This window comes from Haemaphysalis longicornis, unplaced genomic scaffold, assembly GCF_048455015.1.
Source record: "Haemaphysalis longicornis isolate Haplotype H1 unplaced genomic scaffold, Haemaphysalis longicornis Haplotype H1 scaffold_9, whole genome shotgun sequence".
In the NCBI taxonomy this organism is placed as follows: Eukaryota; Metazoa; Arthropoda; class Arachnida; order Ixodida; family Ixodidae; genus Haemaphysalis; species Haemaphysalis longicornis.
In genome coordinates this window covers 57,756,562-57,781,814 of record NW_027526460.1, presented here as the reverse complement: position 1 = coordinate 57,781,814, position 25,253 = coordinate 57,756,562, and the positions used below count along the sequence as shown (strand labels likewise).

Below are 25,253 nucleotides of genomic sequence, written 5' to 3'. Positions count from 1 at the left end.
CTTCAAAACAATTGCTATACCACAGCGCCTGAAAAGCAGCTGTAGGAACTAGTTTTTAGAGCATATTTGTCCCAAGGAATCTCGGTGTGGCGTGCTTAGCCAATCAGCGGCGACTGCTGTGAGAAATTTCCGACGGTAATTCTCACGGCTGCCGGGATAATAGTATACAATGCTCATCTAGCGACACTTTGCTTGAGTATGCGCCAGTATAGGAATTCACTACTATCATCATCACCAAAATCGTAAACGTCGTCATCCTCGTCATCATTGCCGACGGATCTGTTCCATCAGCGTCACCGAGTGCGCTGTTATTAGAGCTATAATTCGTATCGTAGAATACCCACTGCTCATTGCTACTTGCGCGCAAGACCGAATTCCTCCCGGTCGAAGCTCTCAAGTGGCCTCGTCAGTTCGCTTTAGGGAAGAATGGACGACCTGGCAATCTCGCCGCGTTCAGCAGCTATCACAGTCAGGTAAGGTTCCTTACCCGCATCTCAACACTGGAGGGCGGAATACAGTAGTGTAATGACACATTGATCGATTGATCAATTGATCGATTGATCGATTGATCGATCAATCGATCGATCGATCGATCGATCGATTGATTGATTGATTGATTGATTGATTGATTGATTGATTGATTGATTGATTGATTGATCGATCGATCGATCGATCGATCGATCGATCGATTGATTGATTGATTGATTGATTGATTGATTGATTGATTGTGGTGTTTAACGCACTGAAGCTACACCTGGGATAAGAGGCGCCCCGTAATAGAAGGCTCCTGATTAATTTTGACGATCGGGCGATATTTAATTAACGTCCGCCTAAATCTACACCCACGGGCGGGCGTTTTGACTTTTCGTCTCCAGAATGAGTAGTAACCGCGGCCGGGACGGAATCAGTGACCACGCACAATGAAACATAGCTTTATATAAATTGCCAAGTCTTAATTTTCAGGAAGGTGAGTCGCCCGGAACGGTCGAAAAATCGTCCACCCTTTTTACGGCGGCGAACATAGCTGTACTCACATTTGATCGGTGTATTCGCACGCCCTCTCCCATTCACTCTTGCTTTACTTAGCGGCATAGTTTTTCTTCGCAGTATAACAAACATTGATGCCAAGCGACCGAGCTAGGTCTCGCTAAACTCCCACCCCATGGGGGCTTACTGTTTTCGCTGAATCCTCTGCAGGCGCTACCCGTGGCGAGAACATAATATGCGTGTGTTTTAACATCCCTCCAAAGTTCTTTGTTTTTAGCCTTTGTCTGTACTCCTACAATGTGTTTGCGCATTTTAAATGCTTTACCAGTGCCGAGTTTGTGGCATAGAAGGTCCATTCAGACGTTCCTGGCTATTATCCACAAGTATATTTTGCCTGACCTGCTCGGCTAGAATCGAACCAGACAGAGGCGATGGCATTGTCCGGTCGGCGTGTTTCCAAACGCTCCGCTGCACAGAGCACCCACGTGACATGTGTGATTTCACTGCGCGTTTTTCTTTTGAGTGCCTGCTAGAACGAGGACGCCCCGTTGGAGATTTGTGGCCTCGATACTAAAGATGGGCGAAACGGCTCACTTCAGTGAACGACTCGGAACGGCTCCGTTCACTGAAGTGAACCGGTTCATTTGAACGGCTCAGCGGTTCATTAACCTTTAATAAGCATACTCTAAAATATTTCTTGCTTGTCTTTAAGTGCATACATCTGATTTTTCCTTATGCCTACACACGGTTCTTCGTTGCTTTTAGGCTACCTCCTTTCTTTACAGCGTGCTCGATCCTCTCCATAGTGTACTTCCGTATGTCAGCTGTCTTACGCTTATTGATTAACTCCGAAAGCTCCCCTAGTTCTATTCTGTCTGCTGGGGTGAAAATTGTCATGGTTTGCCTCGGGGTACGAACTCGGGATAGTAACTCGGGGCACGAATTGCAAAACATGCTTACCACACTGGACAAATAGAGCAGAACCGTGTGCCTGAAAATTAATACGCAGAAGACTAAAGTAATGATCAATATCCTCGGGAGAGCACAGCGGTTTGAGAGAGGTGGCGAGACAGTGGAAATGGTAAGCGAATATATCTACTTAGGCCAAGTTTCGACCCCAGATCCCAACCGTGAGGCAAGAGATAATTAGAAGGGTAAGAATGGGGTGGAGTGCATTCGGCAGGCATTCTCAGATAATGAGTATAAGCCTACCATTGTCCCTGAAGAAGAAAGTGTTTGACAGCTGCATCTTACTGGTACTCACCTGCGGGGCAGAAACTTGGAGGCTCATTAATACGGTTCCACTTAAACTGAGGACGACTCAGCGAGCAATGGAACGGAAGATGATAGGTGTAACACGAAGGAACAAGAAGAGGGCGGGGTGGGTCAGAGAACAAACGCGTGTTAAAGGCATATCAGTAGAAATTAAGAAGAAGAAATGGACGTGGGCAGGGCATGTCATGCGAATAACCCTTGGTCATTAAGGGTAACGGAATGGATCCCTATAGAAGGCAAGCGTGGCCGGGGGCGGCAGAAAGTTAGATGGGCAGATGAGATCAAGAAGTTTGCGGGAATAAATTGGTCGCAGTTAGCGCAGGACCGGGGTAATCGGAGAATAATGGGACAGGCATTTTCCCTGCAGTGGGCGTAGATAGGCTGGTGATGATAATGAGGATGATGAAAATATTTATGAATTTAAGTACAACTTTTCCTTGTAGTGGAAGCCTTTCTTTTGTCACAGCATCCGTTGTACTTGAGCAGAAAAGAATTGGCTTTCCCATCATTGCAAAAGTCTTTTTAAGTGTCTGTCGTATTTCGAGGTCCCTCTCGGTCGATATATGAAGAAAAAAACGTAAATTTTTTGTCGCCTTTATTAGCTCACAAACATACTCTCTACTAGTGAGCTGTGACGCCAGAAAAAAGGATTCTGGAAAACATGATACAAGAATGTAATCTTAATACATGAAATATAAATTGTGGTTTATTTACAACTTTTTGCTCAGTTCATTCGAAGCGAGATCTCGCTGCTTCGCACCAATAATAGATGGCGCGAAAGTAGCACACAGGCCCCGGCTGGGTCGGCCGATACGCTTCTACTAACTCTACCGGAACGTGCCGACACGACTCGTCCCCTCCGCGATTCGTCCACAGCCGCCTGGTTCATAACAGTTCTCTGATCAAGCGAGCAGCTGTTGAGCGGCGGGTCTTTGAGAGAGCCGCTCTGCCAAAGAACTGCCGGAAGCCGAGAACCGCCGCTGTACTGAGCGGCTCAGAAGATCCGGCTCGTTCCTGACTCGGACTATTGGCCGTGAGCGCGACCACGGGCGGCGCTGCGAAGCGCGAGTCCGTGACGTCGGCTTAGGGAGGTTCGCATTTGTCGTCTGCTTCACTCGGGATCGCTCTCCCTGATGTTTCTTTGCGCTCGGTTGACGTCTTATGCTTGTCCGCACAAGATTTTACGTGTGCGTAACTTTTTATCATAATACTAGACTTAAAATCGCATACACCAGCTCAATGCGTGAGTTAATGTATAGTTTTGGATACCGCTACGGAACAAACATTGCCGGCGTCGCCCCATTCCTGCCGAAGCCGGTCCAGTTCAGAGCGCGAAGAGTCCGAGCTAGGCGTCAGCTTCCGTATTAAGCAATCTTTCGAACAAAGGAAAGAGCCAGCTGTTAGTAACGGACAGCAGCGAAAATAAAGACCAAAACAAATTCCAGGCCTTCGCGGCTGTCCTTTTTATCAGAAAGCATTACGATTCCCGCTAATCATACGTAATGTAAAAGTTTTTGCAGCCTTGCCGAATGCTCGAGTATCATATCACTTTACGCTGTCATGGCATGAAAGTATGCGACATGCACTATGTGCCGCAAAAACTGTAGGTTGAGTTCGAAACAACCCACTGTGTGTATAGGCGCGTGCTGGTTTTATACCAGGCTTCTACCAGGCTTTATACCAGTACGGAGGCTTATTGCCAAAACGAGTCACGTCTACGGTAAAGATACACTATGGTCAGACCTGGAGGGATATTTCGGTACATTTCCCACAGCCATATCTTCCCAAAATTTAAATGTGCGTTATAGGAAAACTGCACTAAGGAGGAGGAGGAAGTGCAGAAGGAGGAGGAGGAGGAAAAAACTTTATTTAACGGTAAGGTAGAGATGATCAGTGAGCCGGGTCTTCAGTCCAGGACAAGAGAGTAAGAGCAATTTTCTTCAATTCAAAGCACGCCATCCCGAGTGGACGAGGATTTGTTCTTTCCACCTAGAAGGGTTCGACAACAATAAAGAGCTGCTTGGAAATATTCATCGATTTCGATTCTTGTAATATTTATTATGTTAATATTTATTGCGTTCGTTAGCTAGTATATGAAGCCTTCAACACCGTAATCATGGCATAATTGTTCTGGTTGAGAGTCAGTTCGTTATGATAACGACGGTTAGGATAGAAATTCGGAGCACAAAAGCCGGCTTACTCGGACAACGTTGTCTGGGACGCGATTGCGGTGGCGTAGCACAAACCGCATTGTATTTGCCTGTGAAGAAACATGGCATGCTGCGGATATGCACCTTCTTGCTCTCAGCCATAACGAAAGCCAATTCGTGAAGAAGGGGTTGTATGCCATACAACCTGGAGAAAATATCCACACGATTTTTGTGAGCCTCCCAAACATCCCCAAACCTCCGAATAAGCCCTCATTCCCACAGCCGTTTTTCACCCTGTCACGTCACCGTTCCGTCACCGTCTTCCGTCTTGGGCGCCGTTTTTCGACCGATTTCTCGCCGAAAACGGTGCGACGGTGACGGGAGGCCGAGCTCTACGTTTCCGTCACGTCAACGTGACGGAACCATGCCCCGCGCTAAACCAGCTAATCAGAAAACAAATTTTTACGGCTAAATTTCGCGAAAAGTGAGCACCAACCATTTTCTTCACTTTTCAGATTAAAAACGCTCAATTCTAGGCTAAACTGATCACTAGGCAGACAACCCTGTAATCTGACGGAAAGCTCCCGTGTAGATCCAGTCTGAACACTTCTCCGTTCCGTCAACGTCGCTTTTTGTTGTCGTGACGGTGCCGTGACGGAGAAGGTGACGGCTGTGTGAATGAGGGCTAAGACGTTTCTGACAGTTCATAAAAATTCATGCATTGGGCACAGATAGAAACACTCATCTGATACAGGTCAAAAACAACGACAGGAATAGAGGACAGCCGCTTTATTTCCTGCTGGGCGATGCGCGTGTAGGGGCGGCCGCTGCTTGGTACGTAGCGTTAGGCTGTTGAGTCTTTATAAAGGCATCTCAAAAATACTGTAGGGAAGCCTACGCACCTTGAATACTTATCGAGGAACTCTGAGCACTGAACATCGTGAATAAGCTAGAAAGGACAAGTTACACACGATCTGCTGACCGATGCCTTGAAGAAAGTTGATCTCTCTCTTCTCGTGTGTTGCAAACTTGTGGGCGATACAGCTTGAAACTATTAAGAGGATTCAGAAGCTGGCAAAAAGAACTGAATTAGTAGAAATATGCATTTTAATGCACTAAAGCATCAAATCGGGCGATTTCTAGCACAGGCACTGCGGCCCCTCACAAGCGGAGTGTAGCAGACGACAGTGGCGCGTGTCCCTAAGCGCTCATTCGCACAGCCGTTTTCCCCCCCGTCACGTCACCGTCACGCCACAGTCTTCCGTCATGGACGACGGTTTCTCGGGCGATTTCTCGCCGAAAACGGTGCGATGGTGACGGGAAGCCGAGCTCTACGTTTCCGTTCCGTCAACGTGACGGGACCACGAACGTGGTAAGCCAGCCAATCAGAAAACAAATTTTAAGGCTAAATTTGGCAAAAAGTGGGCGCACGTAAAAATCTAAGCCCTTTTCTTCACTTTTCAGATAAAGCAAGCTCAATTCTAGGCTAAACTGTTCACCAGGCAGACGACCCTGTACACTGACGGAGAGCTCCAGTACGAACGCTACTCCGTTTACGTCGCTATCGCGGTTTCTTGACGGGGCGCTGCCGTGACGGAGAAGGTCACAGCTCTGTAAATGAGGGCTACGCTCACGTCAGAGCCAGGGGGCGCCACTCAAACATCTCGCCGCAAATAGCTGAGCACAGAAATGTAACTGTTTTGAATCATAAAGGTCACGTGAGTTTATTTTCATATTACTTTCAAAATGCAGGCGCAGTTCGTTCACTGTTGCCATTGAGGCCTTGCGATCTGTCATTAACCGCCGTAGCCGCCGCCACGGTCTCTCAACCGCAGTTCTCAAAGAACAGCTCAGAAATCTGAGAAGATCCGGCTCTGAGAAGAGCTGCTCTAGAAAAGAGCGGGTCAGAAGTTCCGTAGAACAGCTTAACATATCAGGCTCTCCTGACTCGGATTGTCTGCTCACACGACAGGAATCGCTGGAGGCATATGGAAAATTAGCCCCACCTGGGCCCGGCAGGGCAGTTGCTTTCTCGCGCCGATAATAGATGGCGCGAAACTCGCCCCTAATAGCCGGCTCATACGGCTCAAAACTCCGGCTCTCCTGATAAGGATTGTCTGCTCCGACCACAGGAGGCGCTGGAGAAATTTGGAAAATTAGCCCCACCTGGGCCTCGCAGGGCAGTTGCTTTCGCGCGCCGATAATAGATGGCGCGAAACTCGCCCCAAAGAGCCGGCTCATTTGACCCGGCTCTTCGGCTCAGTAACTGAGCGGAAGAGCCAAAGAATGGCTCAAAAAATTCGGCTCTCCTGACTAGGATTGTCTGCTCCCACGACAGGAGGCCCTGGAGGAATTTGAAAAATTAGCCCCACCGGGCCCGCCAGTCAACCGTCAGTAGTGTTAACTCTATGCGGGAAGCATGGCTGGGCTAGAGCGGCGGCGCGCGCTGTGCATGCCGCTCGCCGCTGCTCTAGCACGCCGCCCGCCGCTGTCGTGCATATAGAGTTTCGTAGTAATGTATACCAGAGGGAAATGTGTCACTGCAGAAACGGGACACCGCGGGCGCTAGCGACGTTCCTCGCCTACTTGGCTTAGCTTGCCATATGGCTTCTTTTTTGTCTTTAAGCCAAAATCAACAATAAGGGTAACATTTTTAAAGACGGTAGTCTTTCTTGGGTTACTTAAACCCAGAAATTTTGGTCTGTCTGTCTGTCTGTCTGTATGTATGTCCGTCCGTCTGTCCGTTTGTCTGTCTGTGACTCGATTCAGCCACCCGGCCAAAGCAAAAAAATGCCTGCGCAATAGTCTTATATAGTCACAGCTAAATCTTGGGCTACTTAAACCCAGAAATTTTGGTCTGTCTATCTCTGTCTGTCTGTATGTATGTCCGTCCGTCTGTCCGTCTGTCTGTCTGTGACTCGATTCAGCCATCCGGCCAAAGCAAAAAAATGCCTGCGCAATAGTCTTATATAGTCACAGCTAAATCTACCCGCCTATGTCCGGTGTAATGTTCATACTTGTCAACATTGTAGAAGAAGAACAAGACATTACGCAAATATGAGACAACAAATCAATACAGCAGTGATATTTGTAGTGTTCCTTTATAAAAAAAATCAAACATGCTTGACTTCTGAGAAATTAAATATTTCATCAACTGCAGAAAAAGAATTCACTCCGCCGTCGTCATTTTAAGAAATCAACCGGCAACAGTTACGCAAGGTTCCACTAGATAGGTTCCACGCTCTGTTTGCCACGCACGTGGAGTAGGAAAACGCGGTTCTATAAACGTTGAAGTAGGACGCCTCGATTCACGCGCGTCTTCGCCGTACGGTAGCGTTCGCATCGAGACACCCGGTTTGGAGCAGTGGAACGCGGGAAATTTAAAATGCTTTAAGCAAACCTTTTTCATCTTTACCTTGGGAGGAGCGCGACGCAAGAGGAACAACATGATAGGTGAGCGGAAAAGCGAAGGCAGGCATTTACTTCGCAAAAGCCGATAAAGACTATCGTCTTTTGACGGCATTTGCAACGAAAGGAGCAGATACGCGGCCAATTTTTTTTTCTTGTTCATCGTGCCTGAAGCTTCTACTTAATTGAGGACAAATTAATCGCCTTGGAGGTTCAATTTTATAATAACCAAACAAATTTGATTAACGTTCTGCAGTAATATTGTTGTTTTTTGCAGTCAGAGCCAACTTTTCAGCCTTTTCATGAGCAATGTCAAGGACAAGTGGAACGTGCCTGCCCGGTACCTGGCGGAACGCTCGCCGAAGCGCTACCGGTGGCTTTCGCATAGTCTAGCAAAAACAAGAACTGTCCTTCAACAACAGCACTTTGGTTGTTTTTTTATGTACTTGTTTATATATATTTTATTAGAAAGCCCGCAGTGCGTTATAACTTTAAAACCTCCTCCTGTGCTTCGTATACTTACGTTTTGAAACTTGAATCAGTGGCACTACAGTTATTAATAAATAAGAAAACGGGGGCGCAACAGGCACAACGTTAAATATAGGCAAGACACATCCATTACTCAGAGCTTGTGGATGTGGGTTGCGTTAAATTATTTCAAAAATGCCCCATTTACGTTGTCCGCGGGTTAAGCCTCAAACGGAGGGCAGCTCTCCCGTCTTCAAGAGGCTAGAAAGTCGCGTGAGCCGAGAGGAGAATGTATAGGATTATATACATGTATAAGAATATATATAGGAACATAGTTCCGAGAGCAACATAGTCGCTTATAGGCGTGACACAGCAGTCGTCGCGGCCTTCTATAGCATACCAGTGAAGATAGCAGCACATATTAGCTGTTCGAAATAGTTATTAAACTCACCTACTCCAACACCTACCTTAAAGCGTAGTAGTCCATAGCGATTGCCATCGGAGATATTCCGCAAACATGCAGACACGTTACAAGTGCCATTTAGAGCAGATCGAAAACGGTGTTTCCTTTTTTTTTTGGTGGGGGCGCTGAAATTGCACAAACTTTCACATATAACAGTAATTTACTTGACGCTCGCGAAAAAAACTGCTGCTAAAAACGCTATGCCCGCTTGCATTTGCAACAATATAACACTTACTGCTAGATTATCTATTCATTATGCTTGGAATTTCTCAAGAAACCCCGATTTTACTTTATAAAGCGTAACTAAAGCATGCGTACACTTTTTTTTGTTTTTGAACGTTGCTCCTAGCGGTCGTTTAAGTGTTTATTCACCCCTGTGCAGAAGCGAGAAGCCAAAGTCTCTCGTGTCAGGCTATGGCCGCCTGCTGCTCGCCGTGGCTGGAGCGGTGGTGCGGCGCACGCAGCGTCCCCCTCGGATTCTGCACCGCTGTGTGCCCAGGCGTTTTTTTAACGTCGCCTGGAAGGGCCTTCAGATCTTCGCCGTCTTTCTGGTCGCTCTCTACATCAGGCGCAGCGCGATCATGGTGCGTATTCCGATGGCTTTTCTGGTCAGGCATATGCATAAGTAGCTCGAACAACAAAATTCTTAAGGGCAGCCACGAGCAGCAGGGGGATTAGCGTTCTTGACGGAGAGGTGTTTAGCGCCACTTCATTCCACGGCATACCGGTGTGCACAGCGACCAAGTGCACCCTAATTTATCTTTTTATGGCTGGAAATGACAAAAACGCGCTTAGATGAGTGTGCTCTGGCCGAGGAGAATGTTTCTTACGAGTCATTGCAAACATTGCTCATTCGAGTAGAGTTAATTGAGTCGACGAAGGTCGACGGTAGGTCGACGATAGAGTTCCTGCCTCCTGAGCTGTGCGGCGGCTGAGGAGATCCGTGTTCTCTGATAATAACCTGTTTGAGAAACTCTTGTCTGCAAAGAAATACACAGTGACCTTTTTTTTCATTCAGGGTAGACCCCGATGGCTTGAAGACGAAAACATCACGGCTCTGAGGGTAAGCTTCATTCCTCTCACAGCTTTTAACTGCACCTATGGTGTTAGCACTGCAGAAGCAGCTTTAGTAGAGCGTGTTCATCTGCTCCCGCAGGTAGGCAGGCAGGCAGGCAGGCTTGCAGGCAGGCAGGCAAGCAGGCAAGGAGGTTGGAAGGCAGGCTGGCAGGCTTGCAGGCAGGCCGGCACGCAGGCAGACAGGCTGGCAGGCAGGCTGGCAGGTTGGCAGGCTGGCAGGCTGGGAGGGTGGCTGGCAAGCAGCCTTACAGGCTTGCAGGCACGCAGGCTGGAAGGCTTGAAGGCCGCCTGGCTTAGAGGCTTGAAGGCAGGCAGGCTAGCAGGCTGGCAGGCAGGCCGGCGGGCTTGCAGGCAGGCAGGCAGGCAGGCAGGCAGGCAGGCACGCAGGAAGACCGGCAGGCAAGCGGGCGGGTGGGTGGGCGAGATTTTGAGTGAGAGGGGTTGCCACACGTTACTCTTTCCTCCACAACGGACTGCTATAACACAAACTTTAATTGAACTTACGCAACTATTCTTAAAGCACTCACCCTATATTAGCCTGCTGACACACACTGATGTCACAATCTTTTTTCTCGCATTAAAAAGCACTGCCCCTCACCCTGAACAAAAATCTTAACAGAAAGCACTATCGTCAACAAAAAGTAATGAGCCCTTCCACTCTGGGAAGAAGGACGAGCAGTGAAGCAGGGGTGTGTTTTGTCTCAATCGACGCATCTATGCACGAAACTAAATGAGTTTTTTGTCATTTCCGATAGCGTATACCACTGTAGGATTCACAGTGGTAGGATTGAGAACGCACCACGTGAGACTTGGTCGGTATATATTTCTGTTTCTTATCAATAAACCAATAATTGCGAGTTGGCGCCGTTTCGTCTCATCCTTCTGCCTTCGTCCCTGTTTGAGAGCGCTTTCAACGCCAAGATGAACAAGTACCAACTAGTTAAATTGTCCGTTCTACTTCAGATTACACGCCTGCACTTCTTGTCATCGATCCAACTAGCTCTTGCGCTCTAAGTAATTGAGGTACTGTTTTATGAATCGTTCCTTTCCGTGCGTACTCCAACTATGTAAGCCCCGCAGGTGGCAGCATCTGTTGCAACGCGCACTGAAGCAGTATGCATTCAGGCTTATATAGAGCGTTCTGTCATTAATGAGTTATATTCCGTAAATTATTCGCAATTAACAGAATAACACTGATACGGCGTTACACCATACGGTTCGGCGAAATCCTCATCTAGTAGATTAGCGGGAAAGCTTCGCATTACGGCGATGATGAAAACGTTTTTTGGCTTGGAATATCCGCACTCGTAATCTTCCTCCTTAAACGAGAAATGGTTTTCTGATATCGACAAATTCTGTTCGACTGTGCAGAAAACACTGTTTATGCGGAAGGTTTATCTGGCTCGCATAGTTTAAGCGGGCTGTGCGCGTTTGGAAAAAAATGTGCAACAGACTTGATAACCATCGGAGACTCCTCGCAACTTCGTTCTGGGGGACACTTGCTGATCCTATTTGGCAAGAGCAGTCGCCATGTACATTTCTTCACAATTACACTGGGACGAAAGTGAGGTTGCAGTATTCCGCAGGCTCTTGCCTTGTGAGCAAGTTCATTGGTTCGTATTTTACACCGCCACTTCGCGATTTTTACGTTCAGTGTTGTTTTTACGTCTTGCAAGACGAGCAATTTTTCTGAAACAAACACAAACGTTGTCACTTTTCGTCAACACTTTTGAATATGATGGAGTCAACCCATGGCGAAAGTTGCTTCGCCCTGTTATTTCTGGAAGTTTCTTTTTTCCGCAATATGATCAATTTCTTTTTCTCGTGACTTGCCTGCGCAGTGCTGCTATTTTGCTTCTTGTATACCTAGCGATACGTGGGGCTACTCCAACTAAAAGTTTCGAGTCTTCTTGCAAATAAGTCATTGTGCCTCCTAGAAGTGCGTCTCAGTTATTCGCAACATTGAAAACTAAGTTTAGTCAAACCCGCAGACAGGTCCACTACCCCTGCCTCAGCTGTGGCCCGCCCCGCTGCACGTGAAGCTGCACACGTCACGTGTGCGTATGCTCGACCCTCGGGAGTTCCGAATCACATCCAATTGTGACTGCGACGTGTTGGAACGAGCCATCTCTCGCTACCACAAACGTCTGGGGCAGTGGAGCACGGTGGCGCCTTTGCTGAATAGCTACGACGACGGCGGAGTCAACTCAGTGATGACCACGAAAGTGAATCTGCTGACCAGACTACGTGTAGTGGTGGCGCGAACTGGCAGCCGGCACTGTGGATACCCGTCGCCTGGAGCCGATGAAAGCTGTGAGTGGCATCAAACGCTGCTATTCACGCTTTATTACTCCAGTGCACGTGCGGCTCCACTGACGCTTTAGCAGGATGATGATAAAGATTACGCCACAGCGAAACTATACTTTGAACTCCTAGGCAGACATTCCTTCGCTTTCTTCGCCAGAATTCGCTTGAGCTGCCAGTGTTGGGGAAACTACTTTATACGCCATGGGGGCAGATATATAGATGTTCGGTGTTGAATCGCTGGGCATGGCAATCATTTCTTTTAGGATCATAGCTGTGAGCGTTTTCTGCAATAATTAAAAAGGGACCAGCCGCGGTGGCTCAGTGGCTAAGGCGTTGTGCTGCTAAGCCCAAGGGCGGCAGTTATATCCCGGTCACGGGGGATTCTTTTCTGATGGAGCCGAAAAGCGAAAACATGCGTGGATCGAGCTTTCGGCGCTGGTTAAAGATCCCCATGTGGTCAAAATTAATCCGGAACCATCCACTACGGGGTGACTCACAGCTCTGGTGTAGGTTCGTCACGTTAAGCTACACGCGAGGCTGCACATTGAACTGGCATCGGCCACAAGTGTCTGCTGTGCTACAATATCAATCCAAGGAATAGGCACATTCTGGCATTCCCGTTTTAACTGCCGCCCTTTTGTAGTCGATTTAGGCCAGCACTATATCGATCAAGCGTCATACCGACGGTATGCCAATCTGTCGGAGTTGTTCGGATTCCATGATTGCTCAAGCAGCAGAGTTAATCGGCTGGGTTGCCTATACTGGTATATTTTTCTCGCTGTTTTAAAGACCACTCTTTTGAACATTCTTGAAATCGGAAATGCTTGCAGAACGTAATCAACCAACACATATAATACTTATAATTGGTTGTCGCAAATACCTCAGCCAGAAATTACTGCTCTGTTATCATCAGATAACTTAGAAACTTGCTCAATAGATTTTTCTTTCTTTGCGGTCTTGGCGTTCTTCGACCGCTGTGATAACGTCAGTACAGCGGTGTAGCGGCTATTGGCCGGCTTTTCTTCAGTAGCAGCAACGAACGCGTTCGATAGGCGCTTTAAAAAGAAAGCCATAAAAGCAAAGCAGAAACACAAGGCGTATCTGCTACGACGAGCAAATAACGCAGTGCCGCTCCATGCTGGCGATAACTTTAGCTTTCGCAGTGCTTTCTAACGTGAAGTTAAGAGTGAAAGCGTTTATCAGAAGTGTTCCAGAGTCTTTTTGAGCTACAAGGAAAGGAACTACTACTAATTTATTAGCAATTCCGGAAACGTCCCTTTGTCATTACGAATTCCAGATACCTTAAACATCCATAGAAAATCAAGGAAAGTTTTGGAAGCAGATACTGCAATATAGCCCCCAATCAAGTCATTCCTTCAGGTATCCGAAGAAAGGAAGTATACGGAAGCGTCTTCAGCGAAATAATAATAGAATGGCTCCTTCCCAACCTTTCCACAGAAGCATTAACACGAAGTTTTACGTAAACTATATTATAGTTGTGTTTCGTTTTCTTCGCATTCTAGGCCTATACTTCTTTTTGTTAGTTTCGTACATTCCCTAATACGCCTGTATTCTCGTCGCAGGCCGACGTGTTACTCAGCGCGTACGTGTTGTGGGCATAGAAATCGTATGGGTGACCTTGATAACGCAAAGTGTCTTCGCTGCGCAGAATTTTGCTAAATTAAGCAACAATTTCACTTGCTCCCGCAGAATCTAGTAGATTCTGCAGGAAAGCCCCGGTGCGTCGCTCGCAATTTGTAGACGCCATGCTTACGTAAGCCTACTTCCTTATTCACAGTTTTCCTGCGGGTGGTCAGGACCCCTCAAGCATATTCGACCTTTTAGCCCTGAAATGCGTTTAGCACTCCCCCTAGCCACGCCATATGTGCATGCGGAACGGAAGAATTGTAAGGACGCTTTTTACGCAACGCTGGAATACAAGACGCGCCGGGCAGTTAGTAAACTCTGGACTAGGCACTAAACCAACGCGTTATTCCTTCCAAAGCGGTAATTATATAAACACTCGGTCGCGAATACTCGGTTGTATAGTCCTGGGGTGTGCTTTTCAAGTTTTGCAGAAGCTTCACAGTGAGTGCAAGATGAGGAGGCAAAATTTAGCACCGCGTGTTCATTTTTTTGCGGCTGAAGATAGCGACAGCACTGTGGCTGGCTTTGCTACCAACACCTTGCTAGAATGACGAGGATAGCCATATTGAGTGAAAAAATTGCACCGAAGAAATTCCCACATTGCGGTATTGACCGAAACTAAATAGAAGCTCCGTGCTCTAAAAAAATGTTTGTCGCTTCATTGCCTGCCAGCATTCTGATTTCGAATATCTGTTTTTGCATTTCATGCACACGATGAATTTATCAAGAAAAGGCTGACCGCCATTTTTCATGAATAAGCAGGGCAATATAGTACATAGGCGAATGCAATTACAAATTTCAATATTCTCAAACCAGCGGAACCAGTAATTTTGCGCGGGTTAAAATGAAATCATGCGGGTAGCATGGGTTGTATTTAAAACTGCTGCGTAATGCTAAACGTTATCATGGGGGGGGGGGGGGGGGTATTTCTTAAACATCCTAAAAACACACTTCGTTGAGGTGATGTTGCGCACATTCTGAGAATTATTGCCTCTAGATTAAAATATTTTTAACTAAAAATAGTGAGTATGTAGGCGAAATATTAAATGCAAATAATTTGTACACTTCCCTTTACGCCGGCCGGGCACTGTACTGAAAAGCATCGTCTGGAATTGTTCTTTTTGGAACTGGTGGATATAAACCACTAAAGTGTAATCTCAAGCTCCTAGAACCATGCGTAATTCCCTGTATTTTGGTGGTTTCCGCCCAAGAACCAATGTTACTGACTAAAAACCATTGGCGATGAACGTTACTATTGGTAGCTATTGTTTTATGTGTAGGCCATCTCGGAATGTGGAGAGAGAAGCAAGGCTTAAATCAGATAATGTATCTCATTGCACAATGTTCCGAATTTGGCGGAATAATACTTCTTTTTAGGTTATATTGCTACATACTGAGCACGCCTAGCGTTCCTATAAAACTCTTTCTCTGGGAAGCATATATGTTTTGCCCTCTAACCAGCCCAATTTTACTTCGGACAGTTATTTACTTTAAAGCGTTCATGTCAGCAACTCTTGTACCCTTACTTGGTATTCACTACAAGAATCCCGCCTTGTGGATAACGCCTCGGTATGTTTTGGCCTCTCTTTCAAAATGTTGCATAAAAGTAGAGAAAACCAGACATGCACGCGGTTATTTTATTTCGCAGATCTCCTGAAAATTCCCGTAACCGCGGACGCCTTGCTCAAGTCTGAGACGGTGTGGGGAGCATTGCGGGGTAAGTGCCTGGATGAGCTCTAACCACGGCATCTCGTTTGTGACTTTATTTGCATGTCTATTCCAACAAGATGATTTTAAAGGGGATAACCAAAATCTGCTGATGTTACATAAGTAGCAAGGGTTTTAATGGGCAAACTCGGACATTATCTTCCTCTGATGCCGACTAAAATTTCAATCAAGCTTCTGAAAGATGTAGCTGTCTTCGGCACAAAATGGTATTCTGAGATTATTGCGTGCTTTATATGCAATTGTAGATTTTGCAAACCCCTCATCGCCTTTTAAGGCGCCCAATGTTTTAAGAATTACCAGTGACAGATAACCACCAGTTGAATTTAAACAAAAACCAAGTCGGCTTCCCGCGAACGTGTCACGATTTTCTCTTCTCGCCAAACTTATGAACAAGTCCTGAAGATAATGCCAAAGTGTAACGAACGTCTTCGTGTCCCAACAAAGACCAGCAGTTACTGCTTGACACTAACACCCTCTATATAATCCCTGAAAGTAAAGAAATAGCAGCGTCCCTAGTCTTTGTTCAACGCTTGCCACGAACATCCCGAGTATTGGCAGTGAAAACTAAGTAAGCGCATGGTCAAGACTGCGCTTGAGGAGGTCATCTTATATGTAATTTTTGGCACATTAAAGTGTCCTGAACGGCATGCATAATTACAATTTCAACATCACAAAGTTTAGCGCAGAGATGCATTTGGCCTGCTGTATACGAAACTGTACTTGCTCGACAGGCATTGCAACACAACCTAGAGTAGGTTGTAAGTACTTATCACAGTGAAGCATTGCGCGCGCCGTACTAAAATCGGCTTGCAGAAGCAGAGTGCATAACAATAAAATAACCACACCTGAGAGAAAGCTTCCGACCTTCGGCACCACCGGTCGTCAAATTTTTTGGCAAGACCATAACATCGTAAAAACTGTGTAGAAATCGTATGCCCAGAAAAACAGCGCCATGAGGCAAACTCAGCGAGGGTTCACTTGCCATAGCTCCTAAATTTAGGTGATTGCACTTTGCTCCGCTGCTTGCCTCCAGTGTAAGTGTGCCAACCACATGTAACAACGCGGTCATTGACAGTCCTTGGCCGTACTGACCCCCATGTAATTACGAGTAGCACTTACGTGTGTACAAGCGGTGACTGGTCATCCCTTACCCTAAACATTGTTGTACTGAGTCAATGTGCTTTAACTATATCAGTTAAAACTCAACAAGTCACCTAAGTTCGTTTGCAATTTTATTCAAATCGTTTACCTAACCCATCTGTGCTGAACCTCAGACTAGTCACATCAACGGCGGTGCTGTGACCCCTATGACTACCGCATGCAAACAGAAGACGCGTAGTTATAGAACAACGCCCTAAAAGGAAAGGATATTTTTGGAAAATTTCTGAGGTCGGTGCTGCTGCTTGCGCAGCTGTTAGAAATTAATTTTTGTTGCCACACTGCCTAAAACGTGTATGTCCTATTTGCATGTTTGTAAAACGTTTCAGGTTTTTGAAACATGGATCGTTCTTTATATGCCTTGTAAACATGGTACTAATTTGAACAATGCTAGTTATCATCATACGTCTGAAACATCAGAGCACAGTGGTCGAACACAAAACAAAAATATTTCCTGAGTGAAACACACAAAATATTTATGCAGCTGATGGGATGCAATGCCGATGACCTGGAATTGTTCTGAGAGTTGAGCTACAGAAACTGGTGTAGCTACTGTTTTTGGGTATATATGGGAATAAGCAAAGTTTAAACAGCATCACATGTGTTAATTAAAGATGATGTAATGGCGTAGTGTTAAAACAGCTAGCTCCCAGGGGGGCCTGTGTCTGGCATGGCACCAGAAATGGCATCGCATGTCCCGCTGTTTTGGCAACAACACGCAGGTGCGGTACAAATGTTTTCTTTTTGGCTTTCGACAACTCCTATAAAGTGATGTCCTGAGCAAGGTGTGCTGTTGGCCGTATTGGCAGTTCATTTTAGCACAGCTACAGCAGGAGAAGAAACAAGCTCACAAGAAAAGCGACGTGGCGAGCGCTGACTTGCAACTGAGTTTATTATGAGGAAACTTGCACTTTTTCTACACACCCATTATGTTAACAAAACCTAATAACAGACCCAAAACTTTTGATAACACACCACCACATGAACACGTGTTCACGTACTTGGCACAAGGTATAACGATAGCAAGTTATGTCGTATTCCTATGTATAACACGTGTTAGAAAGAAAACCAATTGGTTTTGGGGACAACGTGAATAACGCCCTGCTCACACATTTACTACCCAATCTGTCAATTTCACGTGCTTAAATTATCTCTCGCGCAGTTTGGTTTCCGCTCCTAACTATCACATTGCAAAGGTCAAGCTGAGCTTTACACCCGCAAGATTTGCAATGCAAGGCTAGGAGACTCATTCCCATTCGAACGTTGTTTTCGCGTTCCCTCAATCAGTCATTAAGACATCTGCCAGTTTGACCGACGTATACTGAACCACATTTCTTTAGCGGGATGCAAAAAACAACACGCTCTCCACATGGGACGTACTGCATACGATGCTTTACGGACCATCCAAGCTTTTTCGCGCCTGCCTTTGTAGTGTCCTTTGAAAATTTCACGAGCTTGTCGGGAGCGCTAAGAGCTATCTTTACGTGTACATGGTTGGTGAAGTTTTTCAAAGCGTGAAACAACCGCGAATGTGCGGAGAAATGGCAAAATTCCTCGTCTCGCTCTCCTGAGGACGTCCATCACGCCCATCCTTACAATGGCGAGATTTCCTGTTCCTAAGGGTGCTTTCCGTCACCGATACGAATATTTTAGTGTCACTAGATAAGGTTACAGAGTATCGGCACTCTTTTCTCCGGTTGTTCCGTGCCGCCGCCGTGACCATTTGTCCGTTCACATCACGCGACATTTGTTTAGACTTCGACGGTACATGGTTACCGCTATTTTGTTGTTTATGCGTTTTCTGTCGGTCAAATGTGGTAGTCTCAGCTGGTCCTCCCTGCTCAGCGGCTGCGCGTGACTGGCGTCGTTCCGAACGCGAATCGAAGATAACGCGTGTGGCAGCATTTCAGCGGCAGAATTGTGTCCAAAGATGCCGTGTCGCTGCGTCTTCGGCAGTGTTGTTTACAAATGACCACCTCAAATTTTGCGGTGAAGCCGCAGACACGGCAATATGGCAACACTGATCAATACCAAAATTGCCGCCGTCGCTTCCTTGCGTTCCTCATTGATGGTACTCTGTATGTTATCCAGTGACACTCAACCAAGTGAAGTGGGTAACGACCGCTTGGATCCGACTTGTTCGTTGGAGGCAGTTTTTTTGTTGGAGGCAGTTTACACTGCATGGCTGCTGATTCTCATTTCTAACACGGGATGTGCATTGGGTACGACATGACTTGGCCTCTCTATAGATTGTACCATGTGCGTGAACGCGTGTTGACGTGGTGCTGTGCTGTCAGACTTTGTGGGTATTTTTTCGGTTTTTTATCATATATTTTAAATGCAGAGCATTTCTTTAACTCACGATGTCACCCGTTCTTGGCGTCCGTAGTTGTCCGCATCGCTCGCCTCGACATGCCCGGCTCAGACGTTTCGCTATCGGCGCGATCAACATTCGATAGCGCGCCCAGGCACGTTTCAAGGACACTCTCTCCCCTCTCTCGGACTCAATGTGCGCCGAGGCTGCCATTTTTACTGCTGACGAGCGCTCTCTCGTCAGCAGTTGCCACAAGTGCAACAACATTAACGTAACGCAAACTACTTAACGTCGTGCGCCCCCGGAAATGCTCTGTATTTGATCGTGCCCCTCGCGAGGGGGATGTTTCACTGCGTCGCCATGCGAACAGTTTGCCACGCTTTAGTTTCAGTTCCGTATCTCCCCGCCGCGGCCGTGGAGAGAAGGCGGCCGGCCGCGACTCTCGCCACCGCGGCGCTGCGGTTGCGAGTTGCGCTAGGAAAGCGAGCGTCGTCTGCTAGCGGGGAGCGGAACGCGTTCCGCTCGGCATCTCCGGTCTTCGCCACTTCTGGCTGCGCACTGCAAAAGAAATAACTTTCTTCGGCGCCCATTTTTAATTAGTGTTAACATGATGTGTGCGTATAAAAGCCTCCTCCAAATAAATTTATTTGAAGGTCAGTGCTCGTCCCGTCGTCTTTCTACTGTCCTTGTTTCTTCTCGCGCTCTAGCTATTGTAGATATCCAGGGCTGGGGGCCAATTTCCTTTAAAGTTCATTCAAGCAATAATGTCCTATGTAACTGTCCAGCCTATTGCTTCTTTTACCCAGGCTTGGAAACCTTCAGCCAAATGGTGCAAGCACACCCGCTCCTAAATTACGTAAGTATCGCTTACATAAAGTGTATTAGAGACTTGTAATATTACGGAAGGCGTCAAACAAACTGACACTATCGCCTAATGTATCCCCGGGTTACAACAAAAATTGAAAAAAGCCTAATTTGGGAAAGTGTCCTTGGCCGTCGAGGAAACAAGGTGGCTTAGAGAGCCAGGCGAAGTAGGTCAATTTGGGTAAAACTTGCGCAGACCATTTTCACAACGCGGTTAAGACAACAAAAATCCACACACCTGCACGCATAACAGTACCATAGCCCAGCAAAACAAATGTAATAAAACTACAAAAATGATTCTCCCGTTTTATAAACCCTGGCTCTACCCAACAGCGTTAAACCAATTCATTAGACGTTTCGCCAACTATGCGTATGGTATCATCATAACAAACTGTCCCGTATGAAATACAAACAACCTATTTATAAAGCCCACCGTAAACTTCCAGTCGGGTGCCAAGTTAACATTACACCTTTTTGGTTCACGGCGAATACACCATGATTCCAAAAATTATCGGGGACCCCATCATTGTTCATGTGGTAGTGTTTTGGTGTGTTAGGATTATCAAACACATAACCATTTTTGAAACAGCGGTCGACCAGTGCTATCTGCCCGTGTACCCATTGTAGCCTCAAAAACGTCTCTGCCATGCTCCTTCGTTCGTGCATGGCCTCCATGATCACCCCGCACGCGCTGACCAAACGCGTGCGAGGATGATCGTGGAGGCCGCGGATCGTGTTCCTCGTCGCCTTCCAGTTTCTGCGATGCACAATGCGTCGCACTCCTGGCATGCAACTTCGCAGATGACACCACTTTGATCATTTGCTGGGACGCGGTCTTTTGGTTTCGGGAGCTGGTTTGCGAGTGTGCAATCAGGTTTGAAAGCCGTCCTAACACACAAAGGTATGAGAGCCCTTGTCATACCTTCAGACACTTCCTGAACAAATAATATTGCAGCAAAAAATGTAGGCCTTTTTTTCGATTGACAGTGTATGTGGCATCGGGTATCGCAATAAATGCACAAGGACAGGTACGGTTGTGCAAAGAGACAAATTTTTGAAGTTTTGTGCGCCTCGTTGATCACTTGATGACAACGCATCACATCCTCTGTCACCGACGATGCCACCCGCATAGGCCGCGAAATGTCTTATGAATCGTTTAAACGCTTTTGAATAAAGCCAGTGTTCCTGAAACCTAAATGGACGCACAACCGATTTTTGTCGAATATAGTTTCTCCATTCAAATGAAGGCGCGTCCCTTAACACCTTAACCCGAAACGGTTTTGCTGATAGTGCCCTTGAACTTTTGAAATAAGAATTTTTAGATGTCTCGTCAAAAGGAATGTTGGCAACCATGACAGCTTGGCGGCAACATACTTTCAAATGCATGTGAGATTAAAAGAATTATATAAAAACTTGTCCCTGGCTAAAACAACCACAATTTGCAACCTTTTCTATTCTTTTATGGGGTTTTTGAACAACGCGTTGAAAAAGACTGAGCTCCTTGGAAACGTAACGTGGTGTCACATTTAGCCACTACATGGCGCCACCTTTCTTGCTTGAAATATTTTAGTGCAAATTTTAAAACATTTCCCCCCCCGTTTGTTTAGAAATATCTTGCCGTTACCCCAGCATATAAAACCCTGCCTTTCTATTGAGCTAGAGGACATGCACTGCACAAAAACCGGTTGTCTGTCCCTTTAAGAATAATGTTCCCTGGTTTTTGGTACATTTTATCAACACAAATGATATTGCGCCATATGCGACCACAAAGTATACACATTAAACAGCGGCACATCAACGAATGCAGGCATTCCAGAGGCGATTGTGCACGGGAACATAAAAATATTGGTTTTTGAGCGTTATGTGACAACGAATCGACAACATCCACTTTTTGGAAATGTAAAACTATCTATCCTTGCCAAATGCATTCGCTGATTACTACGACGGCCATGAGTAAATTTACCGCCACGCCTTTTCAGCTAGTCGTTGAACTAGTCGATAAACCAGTCGCGGAATCATTCCATATTTTTTTTTATTTGCTAGTGTGGTTGTTGTTGAAAACGTGTATTGATAAAAAAGGAGAAGAGAGTGGGGTCAAAAAGTGGAGCAATGGGTGGTCATCCCATTCCGGTAGGCCGCGGGCTTTGGCTGCACTCTTCACCCAGAGAACCACGGCTTCCTGTTCTTCGAGCTGGGCGCAGCGTAGCGCGCACTTCCAATGCTCAGCAGAAGGAGAAAGAGGGGTGAGGAGGGGCTCGGGAGGACATGTCTGAACAGGGTGGCTGGTGGTGTTGGGAGAGTTGCAGTAGGGGCAGTTGAATGGGTAGAGGGCGGGGAAGACATAGCGTAGACGAGTGTGATTGTGGTACCTCTGTGTTTGTAGGCGGTGCCATATGCGGGCGTCGGTGGTTGTGAGGCAGGGGTGAGGGGGTGATAGAGTTCCTAGAGCTTGTCGGAAGAAGCCGCTGCCCGCTGGCGGGTGACTTAGCGAACGAATTAAACACCTGCTTTGACAAGTAGGAATTCTACGCCCGAAATGCCTCGCCTAATGGTCTATGGTTACTTTCTACATTTGAAACGCAGGGTGTCATCAACTGCGGCAAAATCCGAGACATGCCGCGCTTTTCCCACCGAGGCATTCTCATAGACTCTGCGCGGCATTTTCTACCCGTTCCTGTCATAAAGCAGAACCTGGTACGTGCGTGAACGGGGACTAACGCACTCACTTTCGCGATCACATCAGCTAGCGCGCTCGTTTCCTTTTTGGCTTAGAGGGTACTACACTGCCGTAGACTAATGTGCATAACGAGGGCAGTCTGCTTGTCAGAGTAGAGCCAAATACGAATGAACAAAAGTGACGAAAGTGACGCAAAGACTGTGTAGCAGTAAGGAAGTCTTTCATAATATCTAGGCTTTCATCTTCGAGTCATGAGCAGGTTGAAGACCCCGAGCAATATTTGCACTGGTGTTGGCAAACACCAACGGTCTTTAATCTGGCAGGCAACTCTCTCGATTGTGCATGCTCTGCTTCACCCTTTTACCGAAGTTACGCGAAATCCTTTTACGGACGCACAACCCCATCGCACAACAGCATGTAAGTTCTTTGCCTGTGAGGAATATAATTCGTTGAAACACCGAAATACCGCTTTTCTTGTTCCTTCCTTCGTAACTTTCGTTATGACTTTAGCCCTTCAGTTTTCAAGCGGAGGCAACGTCTCTTCGATTCTAAATAACACGCACGATATAGGTCAAGCGGAAACGGAAGCCGACCTTTGGAAGTTCAATGGAGTGCTCGCTTTGAGAACGGCGAAATTCTTGGCATACAAATATCGTTACCAACGAGACTGAGCGAAGTGCTAATGTTCCGTTGCTACTCGAGCCGACACTGCATTTCAATAGACGGTTCAAGTGGTCAGGGTTGTCTTTCTTCAATGTATACCTGCGGAGTAATTAAACCTTGACTATGAGGAATTATATCCCTCGTCAAAGCTGATGGCCGGCCGTTTGGCTGTTTAAAATTTTAGCGCTTCTCAGGGAAAATTACCACGCAAAAATTTGGTCTTTGCGTCCGGTACTCATTGTTTCCTTGGCGTTACACAGGACGCAATGGCGTACAACAAGCTCAACGTCCTTCACTGGCACGTGGTGGATGACCAATCATGGCCTCTCCATCTGGAGGCCTTTCCCAACTTGACCTTGGTAAGCACGGTTATCTTCATTGGTCAACGTATCCGATGGATGTCACTATATAAATGAAAAGCGCAAAAATATTTTGAGAGAGAAGTATGCCCATTACTGATGTAGACATAGTGCAAAAGAAAACCATTTCGACTGCTTCGGGTGGGTCGAAGTGTTTGCGTCTATACGTTCTTTCCGCTCAACCAAGATGATGAATGAGACATTGTTTGCTGAAGGGCACATAGCTTCCAGTACCAGCTGGCTGGCACTGTGAATACACTGGAATTTGGTGAGGAGGTACACTGGGAAATTCCATGCATGGGTGTGTCAAAAACGAAAAGCCTTATAGGATCGATGAAGACAGAATACAAGTTTGGTTTATTTAAAAGACTGCTTTTTCCCGGTAACAATTAAATATTTTATCGCAAACTACAACCAATCGTAGAGATAATAAACTTGTGAATCAGTGTCGACTTTTTAGCCACTTTACGTTAACTTTTCCATGACTTCACAAAATCTTGTTTGTGCGATTGGCGGCCATCGACGTAAGCGACCGCCAGAAAAACATGACTGGGCAATTGCAGTGTGGCCTGTAGTTCAATTGGATCGCATCACCTGACCACTAAGGTGCAGCTAACACATTGGTAACAATTTTTTAGTGCTGGCCTATATAACATCCCTCTTGCCCACAACGCGTCACTGCAGCGCGAAATTTGAAAGCTTTTCAATGCTTCTTGCGTTTTTCGGTTACAACCGTCCGCGAGGCCCACCACTGGAGAGGCCGGCGCTGCGATCGTTTTGACGTCACTTGTAGGATCACCGTTCCTATCTTGCTGCGTAGTTGGCTTGCAACGCGTGACACTTCGCTTAGGAAGGGCGTTCTAAAAGTATTTTCGTGTTAATTTCCTTCGTTTGAAGTTAATTCTCAGTGCATCAAGCGCAGATCGACCTAATAGTGACTGTATAACCGTATCAACCGTGGTAGATTATCCGCAAACACCATGAGCGTGGTGGTGTATGCGACCGAAGCGTAAGCAGCGGCTTGTTTTCCCGATCAACAATGTGGACTATGACGATCGCCGAGTGGAGTTTCTAGATTTCCCTTGTTTGCAAGAAATGTATAATCGTGAAGCGTTAATTGCTCGCAGAAGCACACGCACCCGCCGCGCCTGCCCGCACGGGCGACGGTGCGGCTCGAACCGACGCAGGTCGCGGCAGCAACAATTTGTCGCCGCTTTTTAAAATCACACAAGTCGTGGAAAAGAAGTTTCAGATTGGTGAAAGTGGATGTTAGTGTGATGAAAATTTCTGATAGGTAGGGTCATCAGCTGTGGTTTTCAAAGCAATGCTCAAATATCTGCCGTGATTTACGCCGACCGGCCGCGGAGGTCGGTCCCGGCAGCGCCGGCCCGTTCACGCACGGTGCGGCGAGCGGCCGAAGGATGGCTATGCTTGCGCGCAAGAATCGGCTGAGGCCGTGCAGGTATCTTGATTGTCGATCGCTTCAACGGAAATCACCGCGCTTACAGAGTTCCAAGCGCGGTGAAACGTTCTGTTAGGGACTGTCACTCGCAACTTTAACGGCGATGAAATATCTGCTGCGACGCCAAGCCTAAAGTTCCCAACATCCGATTACGTGCATCCGTAGCCAGCTGCGAGCTGTTGGCGAAGGCCCTCCCGTCGCACACGTGCGTGTTGCCTTTGGGTTCCTCTAACTTCTTGGGGACCC

The 25,253-nt window shown here is 46.7% G+C and overlaps 1 protein-coding gene across 1 annotated transcript in view; it reads left to right on the top strand.

The window, feature by feature from the left end:
- The first annotated feature begins 426 nt into the window (after positions 1 to 426).
- LOC144153216 (beta-hexosaminidase subunit beta-like) overlaps positions 427 to 25,253 on the top strand; it is a 51,056-nt gene continuing 26,229 nt past the window's right edge. The window contains exons 1-7 of the mRNA XM_077684869.1: positions 427 to 473; positions 9,134 to 9,335; positions 11,844 to 12,141; positions 15,431 to 15,499; positions 19,789 to 19,838; positions 22,430 to 22,540; positions 23,447 to 23,545. Coding sequence (XP_077540995.1) covers positions 427 to 473; positions 9,134 to 9,335; positions 11,844 to 12,141; positions 15,431 to 15,499; positions 19,789 to 19,838; positions 22,430 to 22,540; positions 23,447 to 23,545 — 876 coding nt within the window. The remainder of the gene's footprint in view (positions 474 to 9,133; positions 9,336 to 11,843; positions 12,142 to 15,430; positions 15,500 to 19,788; positions 19,839 to 22,429; positions 22,541 to 23,446; positions 23,546 to 25,253) is intronic.